Source organism: Paramormyrops kingsleyae, chromosome 24 (assembly GCF_048594095.1).
Source record: "Paramormyrops kingsleyae isolate MSU_618 chromosome 24, PKINGS_0.4, whole genome shotgun sequence".
NCBI classification, from domain to species: Eukaryota; Metazoa; Chordata; class Actinopteri; order Osteoglossiformes; family Mormyridae; genus Paramormyrops; species Paramormyrops kingsleyae.
The window spans coordinates 9625972-9653796 of NC_132820.1; the positions used below are offsets into that span (position 1 = coordinate 9625972).

The 27825-nt window shown below is 43.5% G+C and overlaps 1 protein-coding gene across 4 annotated transcripts in view; it reads left to right on the forward strand.

Moving 5' to 3' along the window:
• The window catches only part of sgcd (sarcoglycan, delta (dystrophin-associated glycoprotein)), a 130868-nt gene that overhangs the window by 87106 nt on the left and 15937 nt on the right, over positions 1 to 27825 (forward strand). For all 4 annotated transcript variants that reach the window (XM_023844965.2, XM_023844967.2, XM_023844964.2 and 1 more), the window contains exons 3-6: positions 5250 to 5351; positions 6816 to 6903; positions 10751 to 10870; positions 26639 to 26711. In XM_023844965.2, the coding sequence (XP_023700733.1) occupies positions 5250 to 5351; positions 6816 to 6903; positions 10751 to 10870; positions 26639 to 26711 (383 nt within the window). The remainder of the gene's footprint in view (positions 1 to 5249; positions 5352 to 6815; positions 6904 to 10750; positions 10871 to 26638; positions 26712 to 27825) is intronic.

The window sequence follows — 27825 nt, forward strand, 5'->3', positions numbered from 1 at the left end:
TACTAACAAGACCCAGTGATTTGTGCACGTGAATATTTAAGTATGCATTCTTGATATTTAAGTATGCATTCTTGATATTTAAGTATGCATTCTTGATATTTAAGTATGCATTCTTGTGCATACTCATATGAATCCCGTACATGAAATATTCACGTGAAAATCAGGGAAACCACGCCAGCCGAGGAGAACGCATCGTTACTTTCAGGTTTAATGGCTGTTTGTTGGGGATGCAATCAGTTCTGAACAGAAGTTGAATGAAAACTGCATGAGGCCTTGATGAGCTGATATTCCTAACAAGTATAGCGGGGAGCCTTTTATGATAATAACTGAGGCTCTCCATGAGTTCTGATCTTTGCTATATACAGGGCCGGACATCTGAGAATTAATAGGAGAAGCTGCTTGATTATTTTTTTTCCCAAATTGTTTGGATCCTTAAATGACAAAAACCAGAGGTATGAGGTGGTCGCAGAAATTTCACGGTATGGCTACGATAACAGGACGTCAAAGCAAAGTACATACTGTAGTGTACGCACCGTCGGCCCAGCAGAGGGTAAGGTGTTTGGTTAGTTGATTTGTACAGCCTCCGTGCCCACAAGCTGAAATCCCACCGCAAACCAGCAGGGCAGAATCTATTAAGACCTTGAAGACAACAGTACTCTTCGATGCCGTTCCTTGAAAACAAGGCCATTCAATCTCCGGGCTGGAGTTCAATAAGGTTCACTGCTCATAAATTTCCACGCACTTTTTTATGGAGGCCCGATTCGGTGTCTTATATCTATCAAATCCGCGACAAAGAGCTTATTTCATCAGGGTCCCCGGCGAGGTCCGAGGTTCGCTCTCCGTGGGTTGTGTGCGGAACGTAATGTTTCATCCTGATGGGAGAAATGAGTCTTCGTGACTCTTGGTGGGTGGGATTACCCTAAACTGTCCAATGGCAGGCTGATTTATCTGAGTGGGAGGCGGCAAGGTAACCAAAGGGCAGCAGAGGAGACGGCTTGGAGTCCAACGACATGCCGTAACCCTACCGCGTGCGAGTTTCAAAGCCGTGTTTCTCCACAGTAGCTGTTTTCCCCCAAACACTTTAACGGCAGGGAGAAATAAGAGCTTTTGCACAAACTGAAAGGGTCAGTAAATGGTGATTGAAAGGTCAGACCCGCACATTATCCCGAACGTCTTCATCCGGCCTCGCGTGTCAATCCAAATCCCAGCTCTCCGCAAGCGGGCGGCCTTCAGATGCAGGCTAGTCTTTGGTCGCTTCACCGCGGATCAAATTAACGTGAAATAAATAACCGAATTGGCTGACAGTGACTGGAGGAAGAGGCCTGGAATCACGCCGCCTCTCGTGTCAAAGTCAGCAGGGGGCCACGTTCGCTCATCACGTTCAGTAAGTGGGTCGTCCGTTCTCAATGCCGGCACCGTCATTGCATGGGTTCTGGGACACAGGCGTCTGGCCACTTTGAGGCTCGAGATCAGATTGGCAGAACCAGCGTAAAGGTATCCGAGGGCAATTTCGCCGATACCATCTCAAAGAGAACCCGAGTCAAACTGCCTCGACAGATCTTTCCAAACTTTCCCAAAAACACTGACACTGCTGGGATAAGTTTTTTTGTTTTTTGTTTTGATGCCGTGGAAAGTGTATTAGCTGGGACTGCAATCCCAGTTCAAGCAGACAGAAGGCGCTAGGGATTGCAAACAGCAATTCTTTTATTGTATTGCAGTCCAATGCAGATCCTGCTCCTGTTGACTCTTCAGCGTGATTGGCTGGTATCTGTCGATGTCCCACCCCTCAACACCGGGCATACACCAATAGCATCCTTTCAGTCTACACAACATTCTGGACTCTAAGCACGAACTGATGGAACTAGCAACCATTTTCATCCTATCAAAGTGGCTTAATCTTTGCTGCAAATTTAAGGTGAAAAGATGTACTTCCCTAACGCTCCCATATAAGACACTTTCAGAGTGCTTCACAATTTAATTTACTTGCATTTCCCAATGTTTCTCTTAAATATCCAAAGCTTATTTTAGGTGACTATGCATGTTTTCTAAATGATTTTTTTTAAATGAATGAATTTCGGTAAAATTTTTTGGAGGAGCTTTACATTCTGGACTGTTATATGTAACAAACAAGAAAGCAAACAAACAAACAAATCAACAGGGTGAAATGGATCAGTTGTTAGTCTGGGGAAAAATATTTAGCATTTTCATAGTTTGGAAGTGAATCTCAGCTGGAGCAAAACACCGTTCCACATCAAAATTCCTCATCATCTTACTGATCTCTTCAATTTCGCATTTCAATGGATTATTTAAATTATTTAGAAAAAGAAGAAACCCAAAGCTTAATGTGAGTCTAAACTGATCTAATATTACAATTTCTTGGAAATAATTATGGATTCCTTTCCACGCACGATTGAGTCATGTTTAAAGTGTTTTTACACATCTGTTTGTTAGTTGCCGTAATCACCCACCAAGTGCGGATTAAAATCTAAAAGTAAATGTCAGAATGTTTTTAATCTTCTCTGCTCCTCGCAGATGGTAAATTCTCTCGGCTTAGCTTCAGGCGCACATGTTCTGCCTTGTTCCAGGCATGTGTCACGGTTTACCTGTCTTCTCACTCTCATAAAGATGGCAAAACACACCGTAATAATATGCATAGTAGGCAAGGGGCGGGGCCACAGGGGCAATGGCTCCAACTGAAAGCTGATTGGCTCACAGAGAGCCCCTTTCTCTGTCACTCACCAATTCAAAACATATTATTGGCTAATTGATCAGGATGACCCCTCTGTATAAATTATGCCCCCACCTTAAAAAATCCTAGAATTAGCCCTGTCAATAAGCATTAAAAGCCTCCCCGACGGGTCATTTTAGCGTGTCCTAAGTGGACAGTTTCTCCTGTTATATGAACACCGCTGATTAATCATAAAAATTGTCCAATTTTTTTTAATACTAGTAAAGTATTAAAATTTCAGCTCTTACTCATCGGGGTGCAACTGGGAGGAAAGGTGCTGTTACCCCTAAAAAAAACTTCAGGCTGACGTTTGATGGCCTGTTTTTCTGTGTTTTTACTTTCCATGTAATGTCCCGGACGGTGGATGAAAGCGGATGAATTGTAAAAGAATGCTGTGGGACTTACTGCTGCAAGGGGCACTGTGTTTCCGAGTCTGTGTCAACATTGTGCGTGCGAGTGTGTGTGTGTGTGTGTGTGTGTGTGTGTGTTCAGGTTTCACCCCCGTGTTCAGTCAGGGGCGTCCCTCTAAGGTCTATAAAAAAACATAAACAGTGGCTTCCCCGTGTTCAGTAAACAGTAAACATCAAACCCCCACAATGACGGCCCTCTTCTTTTCATTCCGGCTCCTTCATGCTGCAAAGAGCTCAACGCGTGACTGGCTCCAGTCTCCTGGAGGCAGGAGGGCGGTGTGTGTGTGTGTGTGTGTGTGTGTGTGGAGGGGGGGGTTTGGCGCACACACCTGGGTATTTTGAACCTCTCTGTCAGTGCGTGGCACTGTGAATTATTCATGACTACCGGCGTCTCGTACAGTATCAAAATAAGCCCCAGGACTCCATGCCACTGTCTTCTGGCTTCAAAATATTTGGAGGGGTGGGTGAGGACGATGGATTTAAGGGTGGCGGGGGAGATGAGAGGGTATACATTGGCGAGCACTACATGGCTTTGAGCCTTCTGAGCTCTATGTGGCCAAGCTCTAAAATTCAGCCCCCCCCCCACCCCCAGATAAAAAAAAAATTAAATAAATAACTAGCGAGTACAATCAAAGCACCATAGCTACACCTACATAAGGAACGAGTTTATGTAATATTGAGTGTAGTGACTGTTTGTGGCCAGCAGGGGGGCCCAGAAAACTTCAGGGGCCACCACGCAAAATGCGTGGTTTGGGTGGTGGCAAACACCACCGCTGAGGGCAAAAGCAAGTGGTGACGAATCGTTGGGAAGATAGCGTGATATCATGCCGAGTTCTGAAGGCTGCAGGGTGCTTTTAAGGTTCACTCCACCCCCGCCCCGTTAACACCAATAAGTTTCATCTGAAAGCTAGAAGAAGCCAAAAGATGCAATGTTAGCTGTAATTGGCCCAGACACAGCACAGGAAAGTCCCACAGTGAGGCAGGACATCCTTGCTATGGCTTACTGATCAAGCCAACCCAAACTGGCCATCTACTAAAGAAGGAACCCCCCCCCCCCAACACAAAATGCAAATAACAGTTCTTACTGTGTAGCTCAATTGTGTTGGTGATACCCAAGGTAGCGTGTGTCAGTGGATGCTACCAGGTACATCATGGGTCACATTCTCTGTAATATAGGCCCATTGTAATAATAATGGACACCGATTGCCAGCTGTAAGATTAGCTTTATTTATCCCCATTCAGGCCAAATGCACGAAACAGCCAATCCCAGAGGAGCTGCAAACAAAGTATCCAAATGCCACCAGGTTTTTTTCCAGCTTTCCATCTGAACACGAGGCTCAACGTTAACTGTCAAGCATTACGTCACTCCCAATAACCTAACTGCACAGCGATTAGCCAGTATCAGCAATGAGATGCTATCTTAAGAATTAACTGATATAATGATTGCTATTTTAATTCTCGGCGTACTTATTTTTACGGAGATAGTTGTTCATTTCGCCGTAGAGGAGAAACAGGATCTTGGATTTCATTTAGCTAGCAAAAATCAAACGCTAAACCCCATGCAACAGCTGAAATAGCTAAACGGTTAAAAATGTTCATAACTTCAAAGGTTCCGCGAAACGTAGAACCCGCAGATATATAAATCCTGCAGCCAGATTACCATAGCATAGATACGACCGTGTGAATAAAGAAACATTCGGGCCCGACATTTCCACATATTTTCCAGTGACTTTACAGCATCTTAACGAAGAACGGCGAAAAGAGAACTGTGAAAATGCTGCACCGCTCACAACGGAGGGGGCGCTGGGGTCTTGATCTTTGTTTGATAATGCTCTTCTCAAGGATCAAAGGTATCGGCAATGAAAGACTAGCTTTTTAGATTACTAGAAGGACAGCTCCTTTCATATTAAACACAGCTATCGCCGGGCTCATCTCTGACGTTCATTATTCAGCGATGAAAGCTCAAGGGTATTGTCAAGTCTGCTAAAATCAGAGCATTTTCCGACCAATCCCCCAGAGGATATCCTCACGGATCTGAGCTATGCGGTATTTGGGAAGGCACTAATCACGCCTATTACCTCTCCCTCTTTCCCATCTCATTTGTCCTGCAGGATGGCATGGGCAACTTGCGCATCACGGAGAACGGTCTGAAGCTCGAGGGAGACTCTGAATTTCTCCAGCCTCTGTATGCCAAAGAAATCCAGTCCAGACCAGTAAGTAGCGGACTCTGGGGTGCTCTGTGTCAGCGCGATGAGAGATATGGGCCCCCGCAGCCCAGCAGCACTAACATCCTAGCGCTGGGCCTGGATGTGTGACTTGATAAGGTGTGGGCTGTATGTCTTATCTCATCCGTCGTGTGGCTCTGAAGAGGAGCCCGGAAGAGGGAGGCGTGAGCTGAATAGTAAATGCCCCTTCCCAGAGGTGGAAAGTTCAGGTCCAGAAAGTACAAATCCAGACCAAGATTTAGTTTCAACCAGCCAGTTGAACTTAAAGAGTCACATTCACAAAGTACTCAACTGGTTGGTTGAAACTAAATCTTGGTCTGGATTTCTCACCTGATCTTCCCACCGCTGCCGCTGCTAGCGGAGGAGACGTCTCGTTCCAAGCGCATATCCAAGCTGGTGGCGCGGCTCTCTCCTTCAGATGCCAGTACACGTTCTGTAGCGTTTGTTAGCTAACTGGCCACCCAGTCGATGGAATTTCCATTAGTGTAAAAGCAGACCCCAGAAATGGAGGCAAGAACCTGCCAAAAATGGTGGGTGGGGTCGCAGCAGAGGGTCAGCTGGCATGCGGTAGCCCTAGAGCAGGGGTAGGCAACCCTGATCCTGAAGTGTCGATATCCAGCAGGTTTTCTATCCGAACTGAGGAGTTACTATCTGCCTGAGATCAAGTGTGGCTCATCAGAGACCAGGTAGGACAGGAAACCAGCACTACAGGATCAGGGTTGCTTACCCCTGCCCTGGAGATATTGTGGGTGAAGGGGTTTGCTAAAAGGCCCAATGGTAGCCTCAAACTGCCAGCCCCAGGATTTGAACCAACAACCCTCCAATCACAGGCACAGAGTCATAACCCACCAAGCCACACAAATTTAACAGTCCCAAAAGTAAACACACACCTTCGCGTCCACGCTCTGTGAGAAACTTCAGAGCCCAGGCGTGATGCACCATCAACGGTGAAGATATACTTTTGGCATGTATATGAGGACCCGACTTTGCATGTGTTACGGATCTCCTGCGGTTTAGATCAGCCCTGGGAGGTCCCAGCCCAAAAGAAGTTACCCTTAATCTCTTCAAATGAGATGTTAAGACCTCAGTTAATCTGCGTTATCTTAGGCTGCCTCAGTGATTAAGCAGGCGAGTGCCGTCCTCAAGAAACAAACCAAGGTGATCATGTGACTCCGCACAACTGACCATAGGAACTTTCAGACCAGAGATCACACAAGGGATTCAAACTCCAAGACTCCTATGCAATAAAATAGGGCAACAAATAAAAATGTTTGCTTTTCATCCTCATTTGAATGATGAATTGCCATTTCTCATTTTAAGCAGGATACAGTAATTCTAGCCTGACCTCCCCAATCTGTCAAATCATTTAATTTTAGCCATGTTTTTGTTGCTGCGTTATTTCCACCAGTCACAACCGATCATTAATTCCTTGGCATTCCTCTGCTTTGACAGGGAAGCCCTTTGCTACTGCAGTCCTCAAGAAACATAACCATTAACGTCCTGGATGGCAAGAATCGCATGACCAGTCAACTAGTTGCAGGTAAGTTACAGTAAGTTTTAATGACTAACTCTCATGGTACCTTCATTACTTAACTGATTGCATCCTTGTTATGTTAAATGTTAAGAGGCAGAAGGTAACACTCTCTGTGTTGATGCTTTGAAAAATATGCCAGTTTCTTTTTTTAATCGAGAGCACAGAGCTGAATTTGCATCTGGGTGCTTATGATCAAAGGTAGAACAAAATCATGATTTCTCAAAACAAAATTCTCAGCCGCCGTGATATTTGATGCAGCCTTTACTGAATATACCAGCAGATGAATCTGATTTGGCACATTGCATAAAATCTGTTTTATGCAAAGCTACTGCACACTTTTAGGAATCATTTTTATAGTCGTATTTGTTCACGGTTAACCCAGTTGGCTGGAAACTGTTTTTGGAAAGTTTATTAAATGTTCCCCAAATGTTCTCAATACGATTGAGATCCACATTCGTTAGGACATCCTAGTATACAGCTTCAAACAATCGGATGTCTTGCCTCCTCTAGTTGCTTGGACCCGCCTCCTCTCCAAACTGATTGGTTATTTCCCTAAACCAATCATTTTTCCATCTGCCCTCAGAACATTTTTTGTGTAAGTAAAACTCCCATGAGCTAGTATACAGTGGTGCTAGTAAGTTTGTGAATCCTTTACAGTTTTGTCTATTTCTGCATAAAGGCGCTAAAATTCCTCAACGCTGATGTGCAGGACTGATCAAGAGATGCCAGAAACATTCTGCTGATGTTATTGCTGCACAATGAGGGAGTCACACCAGTTATAACCAGCAACGGTTCCTATACTTTTTCTACACACCTATATGTGACATTGGATTATGGGTGGGCAATCATATCCAGAAAGGGCTATTGGGTATGTGGGTTATCGCTGCAACTCCATAATTAGATTACTAATTAAAAGACTGATTGGCTGAGGTTCCTCACACCAGGCTTTGAACAGACAGCCTAAAGGTTATCCCAAAGACCTGCATACGCACTGGCCCTTTGTGGATAAGATTGCCCATCCCTGCACTGGATCGTTGCATTACCGTTGTATTGCCATTTGTTTAGGGGTTGGCAGAGTGGTGCTGTAGCTATAGTACTATTGTCTCACACTTCAGGGACCTGGGTTCAAGGCTCCATGAGTGCGGAGTTCACATGTTCTCCCCATGTCGGCGTGGGGTTTCTTCCAGGTACTCCAGTTAAACCCCACAGTCCAAAAACACACTAGGGTTAATTGCAGTTGCTAACTTGCCCATAGGTGTGAGTGTGCCCTACAATGGTTTGGCGCCCCATCCTGGGTTGTTCCCTGCCTTGTGCCCATAGGCGTCAGACCCCTCAGCCCTGAATGGAACAAGCAGTTTCCAAAAATGGATGGATGTCATTTGTTTAATTGAGCTCTTTATACCTAGGAAAACCTGATCAATGAAAATCAAATCATGTTTTAGGTCATATATATGCAGAAATAGAGAAAATTCTAAAGGGTCCACAAACTTTTGAGCACCACTGGAAATTTTGCTATACACATTGCATTTCCTGCCCTGGGTCGCATTCTGTAGCAGGACTAGGTTCTACTCGAGTGGCTGCATGCACATAAATGTCCTTCACTCTCAAAAACTTGACACAAGGCTGCCAACACCATGTCAGACCATACAAACGTGACTGGCTGATTCCACATCGAATGTAATGCTTAATCATTCAACCAAAAAACACTTTGTGTCACAGGATCAGTCAAATGTTCATACGAAACCCCCACGGGGAGTTTGGCTCGTCCTTCTCTTACTGCCATACAATCTACTTTTGGAAAGCAAAATGTATTTTGTTGACTTATGCGGAACTTATCCCAGTGTCCGCTGGGTCTTGTGGATCCTTGACAACCGTCACTGGCCGTGCAGGGAGTTCTGTCATCATTCTTCTTCCAGTCCCGGGCCAACTTAGCCGGGGTCCACACTCTACCATGAACCTCCTCAGTCCGTAGGACTCACATGGACATTCAGAAATGTCTGCTTTTTTTTTTTTCCCAACTCTCCCCCTGATCTGTTCCTTTTCAATGACAAAGAAAGATCCCTGCAGGTTCCCTGGTTTGGCATCTACATTAAAATTCATCATGAGATCCCTGCAGAGACGGGTGCTTTTATTCAAAAACCCATGAAACATCGTCCCAAAACACAATTACCGGGGCTGTATGCTTCCTTTGGCCCCTGTGCCGGTGCTTCCGTAGTAACACAGCAAAAATAGCAGCACTGAGTCTGTAAATTACTGTATTATTCCGAATTTAAATGATAACAATGTTTATTGGTACATGAGAGGTAATGTACCATGTCACTTCATTTCATTCTAATACTTATCACTGCAACCTTTGCCTCTGTAAGCAGTTAGATTTGTATAAGGAGAGATTGATTGGTTAGAAATCAGACATTTTAATCCAATGGGAGGTACACAGCTTACACGACATCACATGTTTTTACAGAGGGGTGTTTTTACCCAGAATCCTTCTTGTGCTTTCAACATGTAATCCTTCATTCGCAAGCATGGGGCCTTAATTACTTTTTCGCTGATCTGTGATTGGATGTCACTGACGGGAGCAATAGCGGTCCACTAATCACTGGCACCGGCTTTTTCTCAGTGCACTACGGCATTCTGTGAAGACAGTTTTCACTGGCTGGCAGTTCGTGACAAGCAAATTGCATCCACGCTTAACGCCTTCTCATTCTCTGTCACGCAGAAATCAAAGATGTAATTCTTTTTCTTAAGTTTTACAAAGTATGCAATTTCCCAGCTCGGTCAAACGTGAATATCTTCCTTTTCCCCTCTAGAAATTTTGCTACCAACCAAGATAGTTGGCTTTAAAGTATCGAATACCAAATACTTTATGACTGTTGGATTCTGCAATATATATTTTTTTTAATTATTAGAAGTTACATGATCGTCAAAGTTCTCGATGGTTACCCTTATTTGGCTTGCAGAAGAGACATTCAGACATAGACTTTTGAATTTCATAAACGATTTCATTAAAATGTTTGAGATGTACAACAGGTCTTGCCACAGTACACTTTGGACTTATCGAAATGTGCCAACGTTCAAATTCATAAACTGCTGGCTTGATCCTTTGTGTTTCTCCTTCTCTTTGATTTCAGTTTCTTTTACGGCACTTAGCATATAAAGAAGAGCACCAAGCGATTCGTGTTCTCATAGTCAGGCCGTCCACGATGTTGTCACCACATTAGGACTTTATTAAAAACTCTTTCATGTGCCTGCAGTTATAAACTTCCCCCATCTGCCTCTGATTCGCTTGTTTGTTCGCGCCGCCAGCAACCAATCCAAGAAGCCCTGTAATGGCATAAAGCATCAGTACCATGGCCTCCCCTGGAACTGCGGAGCCCTGAGGTTTGAAATCTTTAAGCCTCTGTGACTCGGTGCCGTTGCGCTGAATGAATCAGGAACCAGTTGATGCCTGTCCGCAGCCGTTTCCTTCCAGAATATTTATGCCGATTCATCAACAATTCGACATGCTGCCACACCCTGGCAAGTCAATTCACTTATTGAAATTTTTAGTAGCATGTAAGAAGGAGAGAAATGGTCACATGATACAATGTGTAACCATGGTGTAAGCTATTTTTACTTGTAGCTTAAGCAACATCTATACAGGGGCGGGGTCAAAGTGGCACTGGTCCCAACTGAAAGCTGATTGGCCCTTCCATGTCACTCAGCAATTCAAAACATATCATTGGCTAATGATGAGGTCGGTCCCTCCGTATGAATTAAGGCCCCACCTTATGCTTTCCACCTTGGGAAATCTGTTCAGAATAGCTGTTGTTTCTATCGGATCTAACACAAAAACATCCTTCCTCCCGCGCAGGTTCCAATGGAGTGCAGGCGCACGGCAAGATGTTTGAGGTGAAATCCACCACGGGAAAACTGCTGTTTTCTGCTGATGATCAGGAAGTTGTGGTTGGTGCTGAGAAGCTGAGAGTTCTAGGTGAGTTTTGGGAATGACACTAAATCCCCCTGGTTTACAGGAAAACAAACAATGAGTGCCCCCCCCCCCCAATAAACCCGAAAATGAGGGACCAGTTTCAGCTCCAGTCATCTGGGATGTTTTGTTTAAAGTTTATCATCCTTTTCGCTCATGGCTGACCTTTTATTTTTGTTTTGGTTATAATATATATATATATATATGGAATATAATTATTTAAGTGCCAAGATAAACACAGAAAGGACGTGGTGCTTTTCTGCCATTTTCCTAAAATAAATGTAGCTGGCGGCGCTTTTATTGGTTCCCAAGTGTTTGGATTCTGCTCATTCGAGTTGGCCTGATTAAAAGATTCCAGTAGAGCGCCATCTATCTGCAGGGAGGTCTATGTTGTTCATTTTGATTGGCCCTCCAACAGAGCGATGCCAGTGCCTGATTGGTTGAGGGCATGGTTAAAGTTTATGGAAAAAGGTCACAAACAAAAAGAGAGCAGAATGTTTTAACTATATGTTTACACACTCAAGGAAGTCACATTTTTTTGTTACTTAGTACTACTTGTGTTTTGTTATTTTTTTATTATATTCATTTAGTAAATTAGGCAGGCAAGTGCACCAGAAATCCTCGCAACGTGGCCTGAAGTTCTACACTACTTTAGTATTACTGAGTTTTTCTTCTTTGCCTTTATGGTGCGGCATTTATATCACCCCAGTTTCGCTGAAATAAAAGCACACTTACAGGCTGCAGTGAATGAGCATGTTTACATAAGGCTGTCATTTCCTGTAATGGTGGTCCTAATCTTTTGGTATACAGCCACGGAAAAAATTAGGAGACCACTCTATATTGTTAAAAACATTTGCATTCTTAAATCCTGGTATAATCCTGGTTTAATCCCGGTTCGGCTGGCAGAAGGTTACACTGTGCGGCAGCCTGCTTACAGGCTCAAGGTTTCTAAGATGGCAGGACACAAGATCAATGTGAAGCAGGAGACACTGGGAATGACCAGAACCCAGCCAGGTAGAGGGCAGAAGCAACCTTCTAATGCCAGAGATAAAGTCAACTTATCCAACAGTGCCTCACAAATCAGAGGGTGACCTCTAGTGACCTTCAAAAAGAATGGGAAACGTTAAGTGGTGTGAAGTGCAGTGCACTGCTAGGACAGTTCATAACAGTCTCCTAGAAGCAGGACTGAAGACCCATAAAGCAAGGAAGAAGCCCTTCATCAATGAGAAGCAGGGAAGAGCCAGTTGTGTATTTTATACAGAAGCACACCCACAAATTGAGAAATGTGTGTATATATATATATATATATATATATATATATACACACACACACACTGTTTAATAACATAAAGTATAGGGCAGAAGCCTGGACATGCATTGGACTTTGCGTTTCCTTATTTCAGGCACAGCTGCCACCTGATTCCCTAAAGTGGGTGTCGGACTAGAATGAGCAGCTGTGATGCTGAAAGGAGGGAAGAGGAAGCAGCTGTAGTGTTATTTGCTGGCTTGTTTATTGCATAATTCTTTGATACATGAACTGTGTCCGTCTCGCGGCCACCCCGGACATCCCAGGGTAAGAGCGGCCCTTTCCGAGAGTACGCGGCTGAATGGCTGATTCCATTCCCGCGCCGGATTTCCATCCGAACATTGTTTGTTCTGGGTAATATAATCACGCCTTCGGAGTAACGGTAATAGTTCTTCATCGTCCTGAAGTGCTCAGGGAGTTAGAGCTCAGGCGAATCAATAGAGACGGCAACGGCGGCGCGGCAGACAAAGCGGGTTGGCTTTATTAACGATTCGAGGGCCTCTGAAAGACACATACTTACCGTCCAATTTGAGCCGACAGCATGAATCTCGGGTCATGTGACGGCAGACTGCCGCATCACACGGCAATTAAAGGGAAAGCGCTCGAGATGAAATAAGTAATTTAATCGACATCATCGGCTGGTTGTGACAGGAAACGTAGGAAAGAAACCTTGCCATAAATCGCCAAAGGCCTGGAAAGCACTTAACTAGACAGGAGCCTAATTAGGAGTTGGCACACCATTCCCGTTAGGCTAATACAAATATCAAGGCTACCGACACATCCGGCGTAGCACCGACGCAGCACCAGGAAGATGGCACGACATCCAAGACAGGCTGCCACTTCAGGAAATGGATTCGGATTGTTGTGATCGTCCCCAAGGGGGCAATTTGGTCTTCGGACGGCATTCAACACACATAATAAAACACGCATAAATAATACAGTGTGGTAGAAAAATTATAAATCCCCTCCAATAACTCCAGTGAAGCCACTTAGGATAAAACTCCGGACCTCTCAGCTGGTGAGCAAAGTTATCTCCTTTATTCGAGCAATGCAGCAATGCGCTCCTGCCACACTCTGGTACCAGGTACCACGAGCACGTTGATAAAGCATAATTCTTAGTTCCAGATAAGGACTTCTAAGTCCTGATTGGTCACAAAACACTAACAAACCAAGCTCAAACGTATAACAAACACAATTCTCACTCTCTATTGGTTCCCCTTGGCAACAAGGTAAAATCCACCCATTTTGCTCAATTTACCAGAACATGTGTCGACTGCTAGGCTCCTACTTGAGATATGAATATAGATATCGATTATATTGACAAATAATAAACTAAATTAAATAATTAATAAATAAAAGACATAAATACACATAGTAGGGCTATTCAAATCACGGTCCTCAAGGTTTTCCAGCCTACCTTAACCTGTGAGCCAGGTGTGAAGCCTCTGGCCAATCAGAATCAGCAATTATTAAACTAAGTACCTGGGAGAACTGAAAACAAGGCCTGGATTTGGAATCAATGGGCAGATTTGAAGAGCCTTAACATATAGTATACAATAGATGACATCATATTACAGTTGCAATAAGACAAAGAAAACTAAAATTGTTTTTTCTTTGTTAAACCTTATATGCGATAGTCTGAAAACCTGCCGGTTGTTTAAAAACCCAACAGCTCACAGCAGGAGGCAAAACTCCACAGAAAGAGAGCGACGGGTAAGCGCTGAATGACCTTTGCCCTACGAGTGGCTCTTACTTGACAAACATGGCCAAGATTATCCAAGTTAGTTCCAGTAAAGTTTAGCAATCTTCCTTGGCCTATGTTTGTTAACCATGCTGAAGTTGCCGCCCCAACAAATCATTGCAAAAGTTAAAATTCACTCAATAAAAGATCAACAAATGTATGACAGTTCGTTAAAGTTTAAGTAGGAATACACTAAATACCCGCTACCTTGAGAATACCCCCCACTGTATTAATTCCTGTCTTTTACGCCACTGTTAACCACATTCCAGCACAACATGCCAGAGACCCATTTACCAATACCAGTCCTAGCCAGGATCATTGTTAGCCATTGTTAGCAATACTAGTCCTAGCCAGGTTTATTGTTAGCCATTGTTAGCAATACCAGTCCTAGCTAGGATCATTGTTAGCCATTGTTAGCAATACCAGTCCTAGCCAGGTTTATTGTTAGCCATTGTTAGCAATACCAGTTGATAACAACACATTATATGGTATTTTGCACATACAAACACTGTAGCGACATAGTCCACAGATAGAGGTTGGACAGTAATGCAAGTACGACGCATTTAATGAAACACAAATAAGCAAGAAGTGCTACTAAACAGTATATAAGTACAGCTTTCATTTTTGTTGACGTAGGGTGAAGCCATCTTGAAATCTGAGGTCGGGGTTGCTTTGTACAAACTCCAGCTACGCCCTTAACCAATCACGCACTGGCATCGCCCTCATCTCTGCCTTTTGGATGGCCCATCAAAATGAGCGCCATTGTCCTCCCTGCGGATAGATGAAGCACTACTGGAATCCTTTAATCAGTCACTTGCTGCTGTATATTGCACTGGGGGAGCATTGTTTCATGCCACTGTTTACTTCTATATGGACGGTGTGGCAATGAAGCCCACTTGACTCCTTACATCAAAGGGCATCCCCGCAGCTGCCGGCATTTGTATAATTACCGCAGCAGATAAACTAGAGAGCCAGCGTAATCGTTTCTGTAACGATGTTAAAGCCGTATCGCTTAGCATCCACCACAAGTCCACGACGGCTTGTCGTATTGGTCGATCCCCTCTTAGAAATAAAGCAATTCGCCGTTGATTAAACAATTCAAATATGCCGTCGTAGGTCTGAGAAATTATATATTCATTTTGGTCAACAGACAAATGTACTTTGGGGGTCCCTGTGCAGCCCTGCAAATTCCCATTTGCTTTTGCCGTTATAATGGGAATATTGTTTGAAACTGATCGCGTTACCGAGGGGCGACAAAAGGCAGTTAAGAAACAGTGCCGGATTTGGATTTGTTACCATGGAAATTAGTCACAAGCATACACAGGTAACCCAGTTAATTAAAAGTCAGCTGGCCCTGCTTACTAATTGGTTTTTAGGGCTTTTGTGTAGTGAGCTGGGTGGATTGGGAGGATGAGGACACTGATGATGCCCCCATATCCCTTCCCCTCCCATCCCATGTTTGTTTACGTTCAGGGATTTATTTTACTTGCTGTTTAACTTCCTCTTCTCCAAGGATCTCTTGGCCCAATTCCGCGTTGTTGTTTTCCCATAACAAAGTCCTAGCTAATCCCGCTTCCGACATTTCCGCAATGCACCGCAGAGGCCCTACCGCGTTTCATCTCATTATCTCGTCTGAGAAAGCAAACAGGTTCGCCTGCGCAGGACCTCAATCTTTTATTTGCGATCTGGAGATTTTTTGCCAAATTTGTTTTGCGTGGTAGAAATGTGCAAACACCCGAATAACCTTTAAAGTTATTTAGCTTTCCGTTGTTTTATCCATGAAAAACATGGTTCCGTTTGGCATTTGAAAGTATGATTAGCCCTTTTGCAAACAATTTCCAGAATGCAAATTTTAATAGAGGTTTTTATGAGTCACTTAAATAATAACCTTTACATGTGGCCCCCGTTTCCTAAATCTTAAAAACGAGAGGCCAAGGAAGGTTTTGCTGCAGAAAGGCCGGGGCACCTCACTAAGGAATTTACCCAGAACACCTCGAGATGTCCGACAGCTACATTATTGGCAGACATTTAACTTGTCGTTTGATTTATTTTCCTTTTATTGCAATCACATTTTATATATTTGGCATGCTTCGTCCTACTCTAAATCATTAACGCTGTTCGTCAAGTGATGGTAAAGCAAATGGAGGGGGAAAAAAAGCTTTAAAAGAAGCACGTTAACGATCCACATATATATTTTTTTGTTTTAAAATCCAGCGCTCACCTTTACACAATAGGGGTGTTAATATGGTGAAAGACAAAAGGTGACAGTATTGAGCCGGATCTCGCTTTATTTACGCAAAGGACGGCGGGATACAAAGCTATTGTGTTGGGAGCAAATTCAGCTAATGCTTTCTGAGTGACGATCCCAGGTCAACCTTCAAGATATTGATGTTTCCTAATAGAATCAGGCCGTTTTTGGACACCTGCATCTATCAGCTAGGAAATTCATAACGTCTTACAAACAAAATGGGAAATTAAATTAAATAGGTGTGGAGAAGAGTGTTCTGTGTCATTCCTGAGGCTTTTGGGGAGCCATGTGCGATTGTACGATTTTTTTTTAGGTGGTGGATATTAAAGTGGCCATAATTCATAAGGGGGTGGGCCTTATGATTAGCCAATGATATGTCAGTGAGTGACAGGGGAGGGGGGCACTCCAGGACCCAATCATCCTTCAGCGTGGGCCAGTACCCCTGCTGCTGTATACGCCCCCGGCTGGGCGGGGATTATGGGGCTGTATGTGATTAGTGATTAGTCATTTGTAATTAGTGATTAGTGATCCCCACAGTGGCTCTAGTCTGTATGCACACGTACGCCAGGGTCATGTGACCAAAGTCGGCTGAGCTCAGCCTGTGCAGGTGAGTGGCTTGTGATAATGGGTTTAGATGATTGTGAGTGTGAGCAGGTTAGCAGTTGCTGAAGATGGACTGATGGACAGAAAGCCCGTAAGGCACAGTCCATTAAAAGCAAGAGAGGTTGACAGCCAGCCCCTGTCAGAGGCTTCACAGAGGCCAGTGAGGGGGGGGGGCAGGCCCACAGTGTGCCATGCAGCACTTCCTAACGAGTTAGCGGAGAGCTAACCGCTAACGGGGAACGCTAGCTATTTGCAAAGATGTATCATACGTGGATGACACAGGATGAGCAGTGATAAACACGAGAGCTGGAGATATGGGGATGGCATGGGGAGTAACAGGCAATGCGGGAAACGGGCTATTAAACGGAGAAATCTCCCTAACATCTATCCATCCATCCATCCACACTGCTAATCCAGAAAATGCTTTTTGTACTGTGCTGCCAGGGTTAGTTTCCAGACTATCCTAAAATCCAGGATTGGAGAACAGAAGATGGATGGATGGATGTTACTTTGATACTGAATGTCATGACTACTCTTCCACTTTGTTTTATGGGAACAGTGTGTGTTAAACCGGTTAACCTCATTTGCATTTGTTAGGTTAAAAAAAAAAATCACATAAATAATTAGCTATTGGTGCGTTCCATTTGCCCTGGGAACTCGGATTCCGAGTTGGATTCCGAGTTTCAAAGCCGGAAGTGACGACATGCGCGCTCCCGTTTCTCGGAGATCCGAGAATGATCTCGGATAACGCAGAGGATCCCGAGTTCAGAATCGAAGATGGCTGCGCCCTTTATCAACAGAAGGGAAAGTTGTAGTTTTATCCTGTTTAAGCACTACTTCTCATTTCTGGCTCATTAAATCGGTCGCACACACTATACCGCCCAACTTATCTGTGGACGTGTTGCTACGGAGTTTTATACGTGAAGCACCGCGCGTAATGTGTTATCAAGTGATATGGCTAACAATGGCTACCAATTAACCGGTCTAGAATTGGATTTCATGATTAGTCGGATTATTTGTCGGATTTAAGGTAGTTCGGGCTAATTGTAAGTGAACGAAAATAAAGGCCATTTAAACTGAGGTACCTTAAATCCGACAAGTTGTCCGGCTAAGCAAAAAATCTTGCTTTTTCATATGGGTCGATGGTATTGCTACTTCTTTGGCAAATGGAACGTATCCAACTCGGTTTTTCCGAGTTTTTACCGGATGTGACGTAATCTCGGATTCCGAAAATCGGAATCCGAGGCAAATGGAATGCACGATATTATGTGTGAGCTTAAAAAGGCATTAACGATGTGGGCATTGCCATACTGTTAGTTGCTGCCTGGCGTTAATGAGTACGAGGTCTGGGTCAGCTTCTTCATTGGCGAGATTAATTTCTCAGTTGTGGTCGCAGCCGTCGGGAGACGGTATTTCTGGCTGCGAGGAGCAGGTTCTAATTTAGACATGGGCAAACAAATCACATCTCACGGTCATATCGTGGCAGACGCCTGGCTCTCATTTGCCAGCACTGGATTTGCATCGTGTCCACAGCCAGCCAGTGAGATGCAGCCCGTTAAGAATCCTGAAGTCTATTTGAGCACCAGACTGCTACTTTTCTGTAGGTTCGTCCTGCGTGAGATTAAATCACATGGACCCATATGTCACTGTTGCTTGCTCTTACGTGCCGGAGCTCAATAAAAACCAAGATGACGTAATACACACAAATCGCTCTTTAACAACTATAATGCGCTATTAATTAGGCTACTTAAACACGTAACACGCAATGTTTCCTATCGATGTCTGTTAGTTACAACTAACTTTCACCTGCTTTGCACTTTTAATTTAATTTCGTTTTGCGATCCTTCTCATTAGTTTTCGTGCAGTATACTAACAAACGCCGCTCTTCTCCTTGCTGTCTCTGCTTCTTCTGTCAGGTTGTCTGGTTCATTTCTGCTCCGCTTGGGTTCCGATGATTTTGTTGCTTGACTCTGCCTTATAGACATTTTCTTTTAATTATTTTGCAGTAACAACCTGGCGTGTAACTTCACCTATTTTAGTGGCTAAAGTGGATTTTTCTGTGCGCGTGATGCAGTATTTCGCTTTCAAACAGAAAGTCAGATGAAACATGCTAATTTAGGCTGATGTGTGTCAAATATTTATATAACGCAGCCGATTTGATAAATATAGGCCACATTTCTTTAGTTCAGTTTGCATTTATTTCAAAATGTATCCAAAATTCATTTTAATTTTAATTATATTGGGTGTAACGTTTGAGGTGCCGGAGCGCAGACTGTTCTGAGCCGGAGGTCCAGGAGCTGAGCTCCGGCTCAAATTAAGCGCTGCTTGTCACCACCTTTCTGTTTATTGCTTGTTTTCTTGCAGTTTCTGAACGGAGTCTTCAGTCATGCACCGTTATGATGGAACTGTGAGTGCTCATTAAACATGAGTTCGGGTTCATTTTATTTTTCATTTTATCAAGTCTCGAGTCAAGTATGGATATATTAATGGTTAAAAATTATATAGAAGGACATTTTTTTTCTGTAAGCCTTAAACAGTATTAGGAAAGTTACCTGATTTGTTTATATTAGGCTACTTCATTAACTCAAACTTTCAAACTTAATTAAATGATACATTTTGTAATTCTTTGACATTTGAGAAACCCAAAATAGCATGAAACAAAGATAATCGAAAATAAATTAAGACACAAAACAGACTATGAACAATACAGCAAGTTCTGTACTCTGTTTCTTTTGTTAAATGGTGCAACTAGACCTTTTAGCAGGTGAATTAATAACTGAAATAGATTCAGTGTCCCAAGACCCACATTTTATTGGTTAATGAAGGACACCATTGAAAAACAAACTAAGTTTACACCATACTGTATATATTTAAATATAACAACTGGCACGATTTTTCACCATACAACCAGTTAATAGGATGTCAGACATGCACTGTTCCATACTCTTTCCAAGTTATAAAACTTGTTTTTTTGACTTATATTTTCATCTTTAGTCGTTCACTCAACTTTCCAATGACTAACAAGAATAAAAAATCTGCAGTTTATGAAATAAATGGAAAAGTGGTAAAAAACCCATGGTGTACAAACACTGTTGATGGCGTGTACCTTCAGAATAGTGCCAAGCCCTCAAGCACGTCATACAGTAAGCTCAGTCACATCTGCAGCATATCACAACCAAATGGGCTGTTCCAGGAACTTCTAATGAGTGTCGGAACGTCATGGGAATCTGTAATGATGCAAAGTATTGGAATGTTTTGGGAATTTCTAAAATGATTCCAAATGTTGGGATGTCATGGGAATCTCTAATGATGCGTAATGTTGGAATGTTATGGGAATCTCTAATGATGCGTAATGTCGGAATGTTATGGGAATCTCTAATGATGTATAATGTCGGAATGTTTTGGGGCACTCCTAATGATGCGTAATGTCAGAATGTTATGGGAATCTCTAATGATGCGTAATGTCGGAATGTTATGGGAATCTCTAATGATGTGTAATGTCGGAATGTTATGGGAATCTCTAATGATGCCCAATGCTGGGACGTCATGGGAATCTCTAACGGTACAAGATGTAAAATGGGAATTTGATAACAAGTAGCCTTTTGTTTAAGATGTTTCTGGAATGTTGCAGAGGTGTGTGTGTGTGTGTGTTTGTATGATTTGGCACCAGCAAATTACACATTTCATTTTAGAAAGAACAAAAAAAGTTAAGCCCCTGAACTTCCAGAGTAAGAATACGGAATGAGAATGAAAGGCTTATCCGCCATGATAGCTGTAGTATTTATTGTGATGTCAGCAGGTTATGTAATTTTTATAGTGCATAGGGGGATACTGGTATTCCTCTCAAAGGTAATTAAAGTTGAACAGCTCCACTGCTTTATAAATATTCTGCTGTATATATGTGTGGTGTGGGGGGGGGGGCAATGATGCAAACCATGCAAGTTTCTGTGAGCAAAAGGCAAGATGTTCAACATCATTAATAAGTCATTGTTGGTAATGTTCTTATCATCAAATCGATGCCAGTTTACATTTAAACTTCTGGATTCTGGATGATGTATTCCTCATGCATTGTGGGAAATATTTCTGCTATCAGCTACCCGTGTGCATATATCGGGTAATTAATACCGCGTCAGCTATCGCACGTAGCGCATGATGACACTTAGACGCGGCACGTGTCGAATGATGACACTACAGCGCCCCCTTTCCCCCATCTGATCGTTAAGAATCAGGTCTCTCTGGGTCCATGAAGAGGGCTGCTTCTCTGAAGGTCTGGCTAAGGACGTGCAGGGTCAGCGCGTAGCACCTCGGCTCAGCCCGTTGGGGGTTTCCGCATCTGTCTGAGTTTGTTCCCCCGCAGAAACTTCAGGCTCCGGGCCTCAGGCCGCTGCCCGAGTGAAAAATCGCCTCATTCCCGAGATGATCTTATCTCCAGAGCTTCCCGCCTGTCCCGTCAGCCCTTTGCGAGGTCGCATTTGCTGCGCCGTGCTAGAGGATGCTGCGTTTTCTTCCTGCAGCGTAAAAGACAACCAGACGGTGGAACATAATATATGTATCACCTTAGGACGCGTTTGTATAAATAATGAACGTTTGTATAAACTGACGTGATCTGCTGCTGAAATGATCAGCTTTTACGATAATACTAGATATTATCTTTGTTCGTTTTATAGTAACATTGGGTTGAGCAAGTTTGAGTGGAACAGCTATAAGCTAAACACATGATGTTTGTCACAGAGGAACTGTTACATACACAAAGCTATGATTATAATTATAATAATATGTACAGAAATAACAAGCGGCTGTCACAGGTCATGTTTATGCTATATTTATTCTCAAAAACGTTTTCGTTAATGTGTTTTTAAATGCGTGTCCTCTATTTATGTAATGCACCTAAGCAATGATTACATTAAAAAAGAGATGTTGTTTTGCTGCTTCAGTATGGAAAACTTCTTGTATCTTGACTCTGCTATACTGTGTATGATATTTTCACATAAATATTGAATGTGTTGGCCAGTGCTGACAGGTAGGGGGCAGCGCAGTCCACCTGCAGGTCAGGGTCACATAGCTGTGATGGGGTGACTGAGCGAGGAGGTGTCTTTGAACAGCCTGCTTTTGCAATGAGCCCCCAGCTCCCTAGGTAGGTCTCTATGGTGGTTTTGTCTCCCTCTCCAGTTTAAGATCTGCAGGCTGCCCCCGGGGCAGTCCCCGGCGGTGAAGATAGAGGGCGCCAAGCATCCCGTATGAAGAGCACATTTCACAAACGCACTCTGATCATTTTTCATCGTTGTTTTCCAGAGGAGCCCGCCAGTGAACGAAAGCCATGCTTCCTTATCCCATGCTGTAGCGTTGGGAACAAAAAACCCACTCAGTCCTCATGTAGTCAGGCAACGAACTTTTGTCAAGTTTGCAAAACCCACAGAAATGTTCTAGAAAATGTATCATGTGGACTGAGTGAATTTTGGAAATTTGCTCTTCAGTTACATTATACATTTTTACTTATATTTGGCAGAGAAGTACAGTGAGACAAATAGCACTGTAAACCTTTATGCTGCCGCGCAGTTGAATAGGCATAAGCGCAGCTAGGCTGAGCTTCCAGTGAATGTCCAGGTACGAGCGCCAGCAGTGTTGGAGCAGGAGCGACGCAACATCTTCTAACAAAGCAAGAACCTAATAAGACTATACATGGGCCAGTAAATGCAACTTAAGAGCATTCAGGGAACGTAAAAAGGCATCAGGTTAGTAGAGGAATTCCTGGGCCAGATGGGTCTTGAGGACTTTAATGAAGGTGGAGAGGGAGTCTGATGACCGGACGTGGTTTGGCAGCTCATTCCACCTTCGGGGAGCCACATATAGGAACCGTCTGGAGTGATGCTTCTCGTGTGGTGCAGGGAGCTGCAATGGCACTGGATTGGTGACCCAAGGGGGCGAGATGGGACATATAGGAGATGGGTGCCTGTCCAATGATTTACATATAACCAAGGACCAATTACCCGAACTCCATACGACCGCCAATAGGGAGCCAGTGAAGAGAGACCAGGAGAGGTGCATCATGGGAACGCTCGGGCTGACTGAATATCAGACGTGCTGCTGCGTTTTCAATGATCTGCAGTGATCTGATAGCACAAGATAGTAGCGGGTAGAGAGTCGCAGTAGCATGAATCGGCAAGACAACTAGGAGATGCAGTACAGGAGATGCAGTACCAGTCAAATGTTCTTGCAGCACAGGTTTTTACTACTTTTCTGTTTATTTTATAAACTGCGGATTTTTATTCTTGTTAAGCACTGGAAAGGTGAGGGAGTGGGCATGAAAATGAATGAAAATACGAGTCAAATAAAACCAGTTTCCGTATAACATGGAAAGAGTATGTACCAGTGCATGTCTGACACCCTATTAACTGGTTGTGTGGTGATGGCGTAGTCAAATTCTAGGCTGTTCTTTCATTTTAAATGCACTTAACTGTTTCATCCCATGAGACAGAGCAGTATTTAATGTCCCTTGTAGAAAAGAATGCCTTAAATTTTTTCTGCTGTTATAACTGCTAGAACAGTTTACTTTGATGAATCAAATATATGACATTTTCTTGCTAATTAAGGTACTTCAATGGTATACATACTGTATATGTATTTTTTAGCAACGATTATTTACTGTATTTTTAGTAAATGTTGTAGAAAATTTCAGTGTGTAAAAACCTTTGGCTGGCAGTGTAAATATGCAACAATATTACACAATTTTTTTCCATTTATTTTTCTCTGTTCCTCTATATTGTTAGCGTCCTTCAATTCCTGAAAAGCGCTTAAATAAATAAAATGCATCATTATTGACCCTTTAAAGCTTTCCTTAAAAAAAAACCAAAACACATGGCTAATCTTTTGAGCTATTTTGATGACACCATGATTGACTCTGAAGTGATTTGACCTTTGACCTTAACGTCATGATCAATATTCTAATACAGATGGGCGTAAAGCTTAAATGTACGATGAAAGCTGACAGGTGTTTGCAGTGGCTGTGTTTTATTACGGAACGGGAGGTGCGCAGAATCATACTCTGTATTTCAGGGGCCTTCTGCTTCGGTGGCGGCGAGCGACGTTGCGTGGATGTTTATGAGCCTTCAGAACGTGTGTGAAATATCCTACCTCATGCTTCATAAGTCACTGATTGATCAGCCGGAGATGGCGGGCGGGCGGGCGGTCGGGAGGTGGGGGGAGGGGGTTGGGGAAGCAAGGACAGGCTAATGGAAACACATCGACGGAATGATTTGAGGGGGAACATTATGGGAGAACTTAAGATAAAAACTGAAACGGCCATATCGATCTCCTGATCTGCGGCTGTTTAGAGGTGTTTATCGCTAGTGCATTTACAGCTGGGCACATTGGCCGGTTTTATTTGGGTGGCCTGGGCGGGGTGTACAAATTGAGGCGGAACAAAAGCCGTCCGAAGCGCGGGAGGTGATATGTAAATGCCGGCAAGAGGATATCGACCCAACAGCGCCTTGGGATGCCAGCTGATCTGTTGTTATGAGCACGCAGAGACCCCCAATTGACTGTTTTGCGGTTAAAGCTGCCTGGACCTTTCTGTTACTTTTGCATTTTAAGCTTAAAGAAGGCCAACCATATTTTGCAGGCAAATAGCAACGCTTCATTCTTCACTGTGGCAAAGTTGAACTCCGTAAGTGACGGACACATATGTTTATATACAGGCAAGAGCAAGTTTTGGGTCAGAGCACAGGGTCAGTCAGCATCCAGCAGCTGTTGGGTTTAAGTGCCTCGTTTGTGGGCCTAATGGTGATATGACTATTTTGCAACAGGATTTGAACCCACACCCTTCCAGAACCTAAACGTCATTATCGAATAGTGATACTTCACATTGTCTTTTTGCCTATCATATCTTGCACTCCACAAGACACATGAGAGCAAGTCTTGGGGGGGGGGTCACAACTGCCCCGGAGCAATAGGGGATTAAGAATCTTGCGCAGAGAGATTTGACCCAACAACCTACCGATCACAGACACAGAATCCAAATCTGCTGAGCCACACCCCCTCGAATCATCCACCACATCATTACCTTCACCATTCTCACTCACACGTATTACATCAAGCGACGCAGCATCTGGCCGCTGTTTAACAGTTTATTTGTCCTGTAACGAGAGTCCCTATTCAATGTGACAGTTCCCATTCGCTGGTGTAAGCTTCCCAGGCATGTATCCGCATACTGTGAAGGAGACAAGCTCTTCAGAGCTACGCCGGACCATTGTTGGGACACAATGAAGCCCTTTGAATCAGCATTTTCTCATTAAGGGACTTCAAAGGCGCGGCCCACAAAGTGAATCGCCGGTCGGTTATATCTGAATCTGCTGCTGACGCTTTGATTAATGGCCCTTGTTTTGTGTTGTGCCAGAAGCGCCCAGTGGCCCAGATTAACCAGCCTATACTGTGGAGCCCAAGACCAATTCGTTATTATTACTCATTATCATGATTACCTTTGCTTTTGTTTTGTTTTTAATGATAATAATAACAAATATATAATCTTCATTTATCATATTTATTACAATAATACAGCCATAACTGTGATTCTTTCTAAAGCTTTTATGAACTGGCAGTTTGCAAAAACATGAACTTAGGAACACTGGAAGTGTGATGGACCAGTATCCCGTCAATGGTGTTTAGATACCTTCAAGCAGATATGATGAGCAATTATGGAAAAGGATGGATGGATGGATGGATGGACAGACAGGCAGATGGATGGGTCAGCAGATCAATAGATGGATGGATGCCTGCCATGGTTTGACACCTGCAGAACTGCAGACCCAAATGGACTTTTTTTGCATATTACCTTCCATGATAAAGCAGGACGACAGCAGCAATGGGATCTAAACCCCTGTACACCCGGGTCTGGGAGCAGGAGAGGAGCTCTACCTGCTTACAGGTGGCAGCAACATCAGCAGGAGCTCAGTAATGAGAGTCATATTCCTCCCATCTGCGTTTCCATGTCAGGCTGTATAAATGGAAATATTTCTATTTATGTTCTCTGACAGTTTCTCTGGTCGTATTTATGTAGTTAGTAATAGTATTTTAATAGATGATGATGCCCACATAAAACATACAGTATGCCTTATCTTCTGCCAGGTGTAGTATATATCACTAATCTTCATCTTGTGGAAGTGCTCTCAACTTTATGTTCATAGTGTCTTTGCGTTCTGAAGACTACGAGCAGGGTCTGTCTGTTGGTCTGTCTGTCTGTCTGTCTTGGGGGCTCAGGATCAAATCCCACCAAAAGGCCGAAGTTTAGAATTCCTACAAGACCCCTGCTGTGTCCTTCTAAACCAGGGCTATGCAAAATCACGGTCCTCAAGATCCGAGCCCTGCTGATTTTCCGGCCTTCCTTTACCGGTGAGCCAGGTGTGAAGCCTCTGGCCAATCGGAATCAGTAATTATTAAACTAACTACCTGGGACAACGGAAAACAAGGCCTGGATTTGGAATCGAGCTCCAGAGTTGAATAGCCCTGTTCTAAACTGACACAGCCCTACTATCGTCATCCTAAGTTTAGACAGCAAACAAACAGAGGAATATCCACCAATCAATACAGCTGGTAATTGCTGTTAAAATTTGTGTTTTATAACTTTCCTGTATGCAATTTTCATTTCGACTTTCTCTTTGCAGTAACAAAGTATTCATTAGCAAACTAGCACTATGGGTTGGGGAGTTATTTTTAGTGATTAAATTATTTTCCTTATAATTCAGAGCCCTGCTGAGGTGATGTGTGGACTTATTATTTCATTAGAGTTATAGTTGCAGTGAAAATCCTTCCTTTGTGTTTGTATCACCGTCTGTTATTGAATGAAAGAAGTAGAATTTCCACCTTTCCCTCTTTTAATTCCAGGTGCAGAAGGAGCAGTGTTCAGCAACTCCGTGGAAACCCCACACGTCAGGGCAGAGCCCTTTAAGGAGCTGCGGTGAGTGTTCGAGCGTAATGCTCTCCCCAGCAGGGGGCGCCATCTTCACCACCACCACATTGACTCGACCCTGACTCCAATCTCATCCAAGATCATACCTGATGCTCACGGTAGCTGGAAAAGCGCAAAAACACGTTTGCTTTTACCCGTGAAGAAGAGGCACTTGTAGCATGAGAGTTATTCTTGCCATGAGCTTGAAGATTTGAGCAGTTAAGGGAGATGAGAGTCAAGAAAAACATGGCATTCTTGCAGGATCTAGGGTGATGACAGTGACATCCGCCGCATGGCATCAAGAAGAGAAATCACTCGTGCACTTTAACCATAGTTGCAAACTTTGCTCGCCATGCAAAATAATTCTCTTAATATTTAGATTAATATTTAACAGTGATAGATTTTTTAAGCTGAAAACAGAGCTGGGGAGGTATACAGCTGGGGCAGGCAGTCTTATCTAGGAAGGGCTGTTGTGTTGTGGGTTTTCACTGCAACTCCCTAATTAGATTAATAATCAGAGGACTGATTGCCTGAAGAGTCCTCACACCTGGGTTTGAACAGCAAACCTCAAGGTTATCCCAAAAACCTGCATACAGACCGGCCCTTTCTGGATAAGATCGCCCACCATGGTATAGAACTTGCTCGATTTATTCTATAAGTCTGTGTTTGTTTTCTGGTGAATTATAATGTAAAAGTGCTTTCATCGTGACTACATTCTCCTAGAAGAAAAAGCATTGGTAAGTTTTGACTTGTCAGACAGATTTTGTGAGCTGGCTCACCTTAGGTTTGCCTGTTTGATTGACAAGACTGTAGACAATTTCCATAAGCCTCTGTCATCTGGGCTGCAGACAGGCAGCCATTTGGATTACTACCCTATAAATCTATCCTTAGTCTCAGCTGCGGCACTAACCCCCACAGCCACATTCGGCTGAGTGTTCAAGTCACACCCAACATATTTGCGACACGCATTGCACCATGGTGCGCCAGTCCTGTCATACAGACGGACTCGAGCTTCAGCGGTAAGCATCTAATTTGATATGCAAATAAACAGATTACAGACTGCAGACAGCTGTTTGTCCACGAAGATTTTTCAAAAAGTCTCTCAGAACAATGCTCGAGCCGC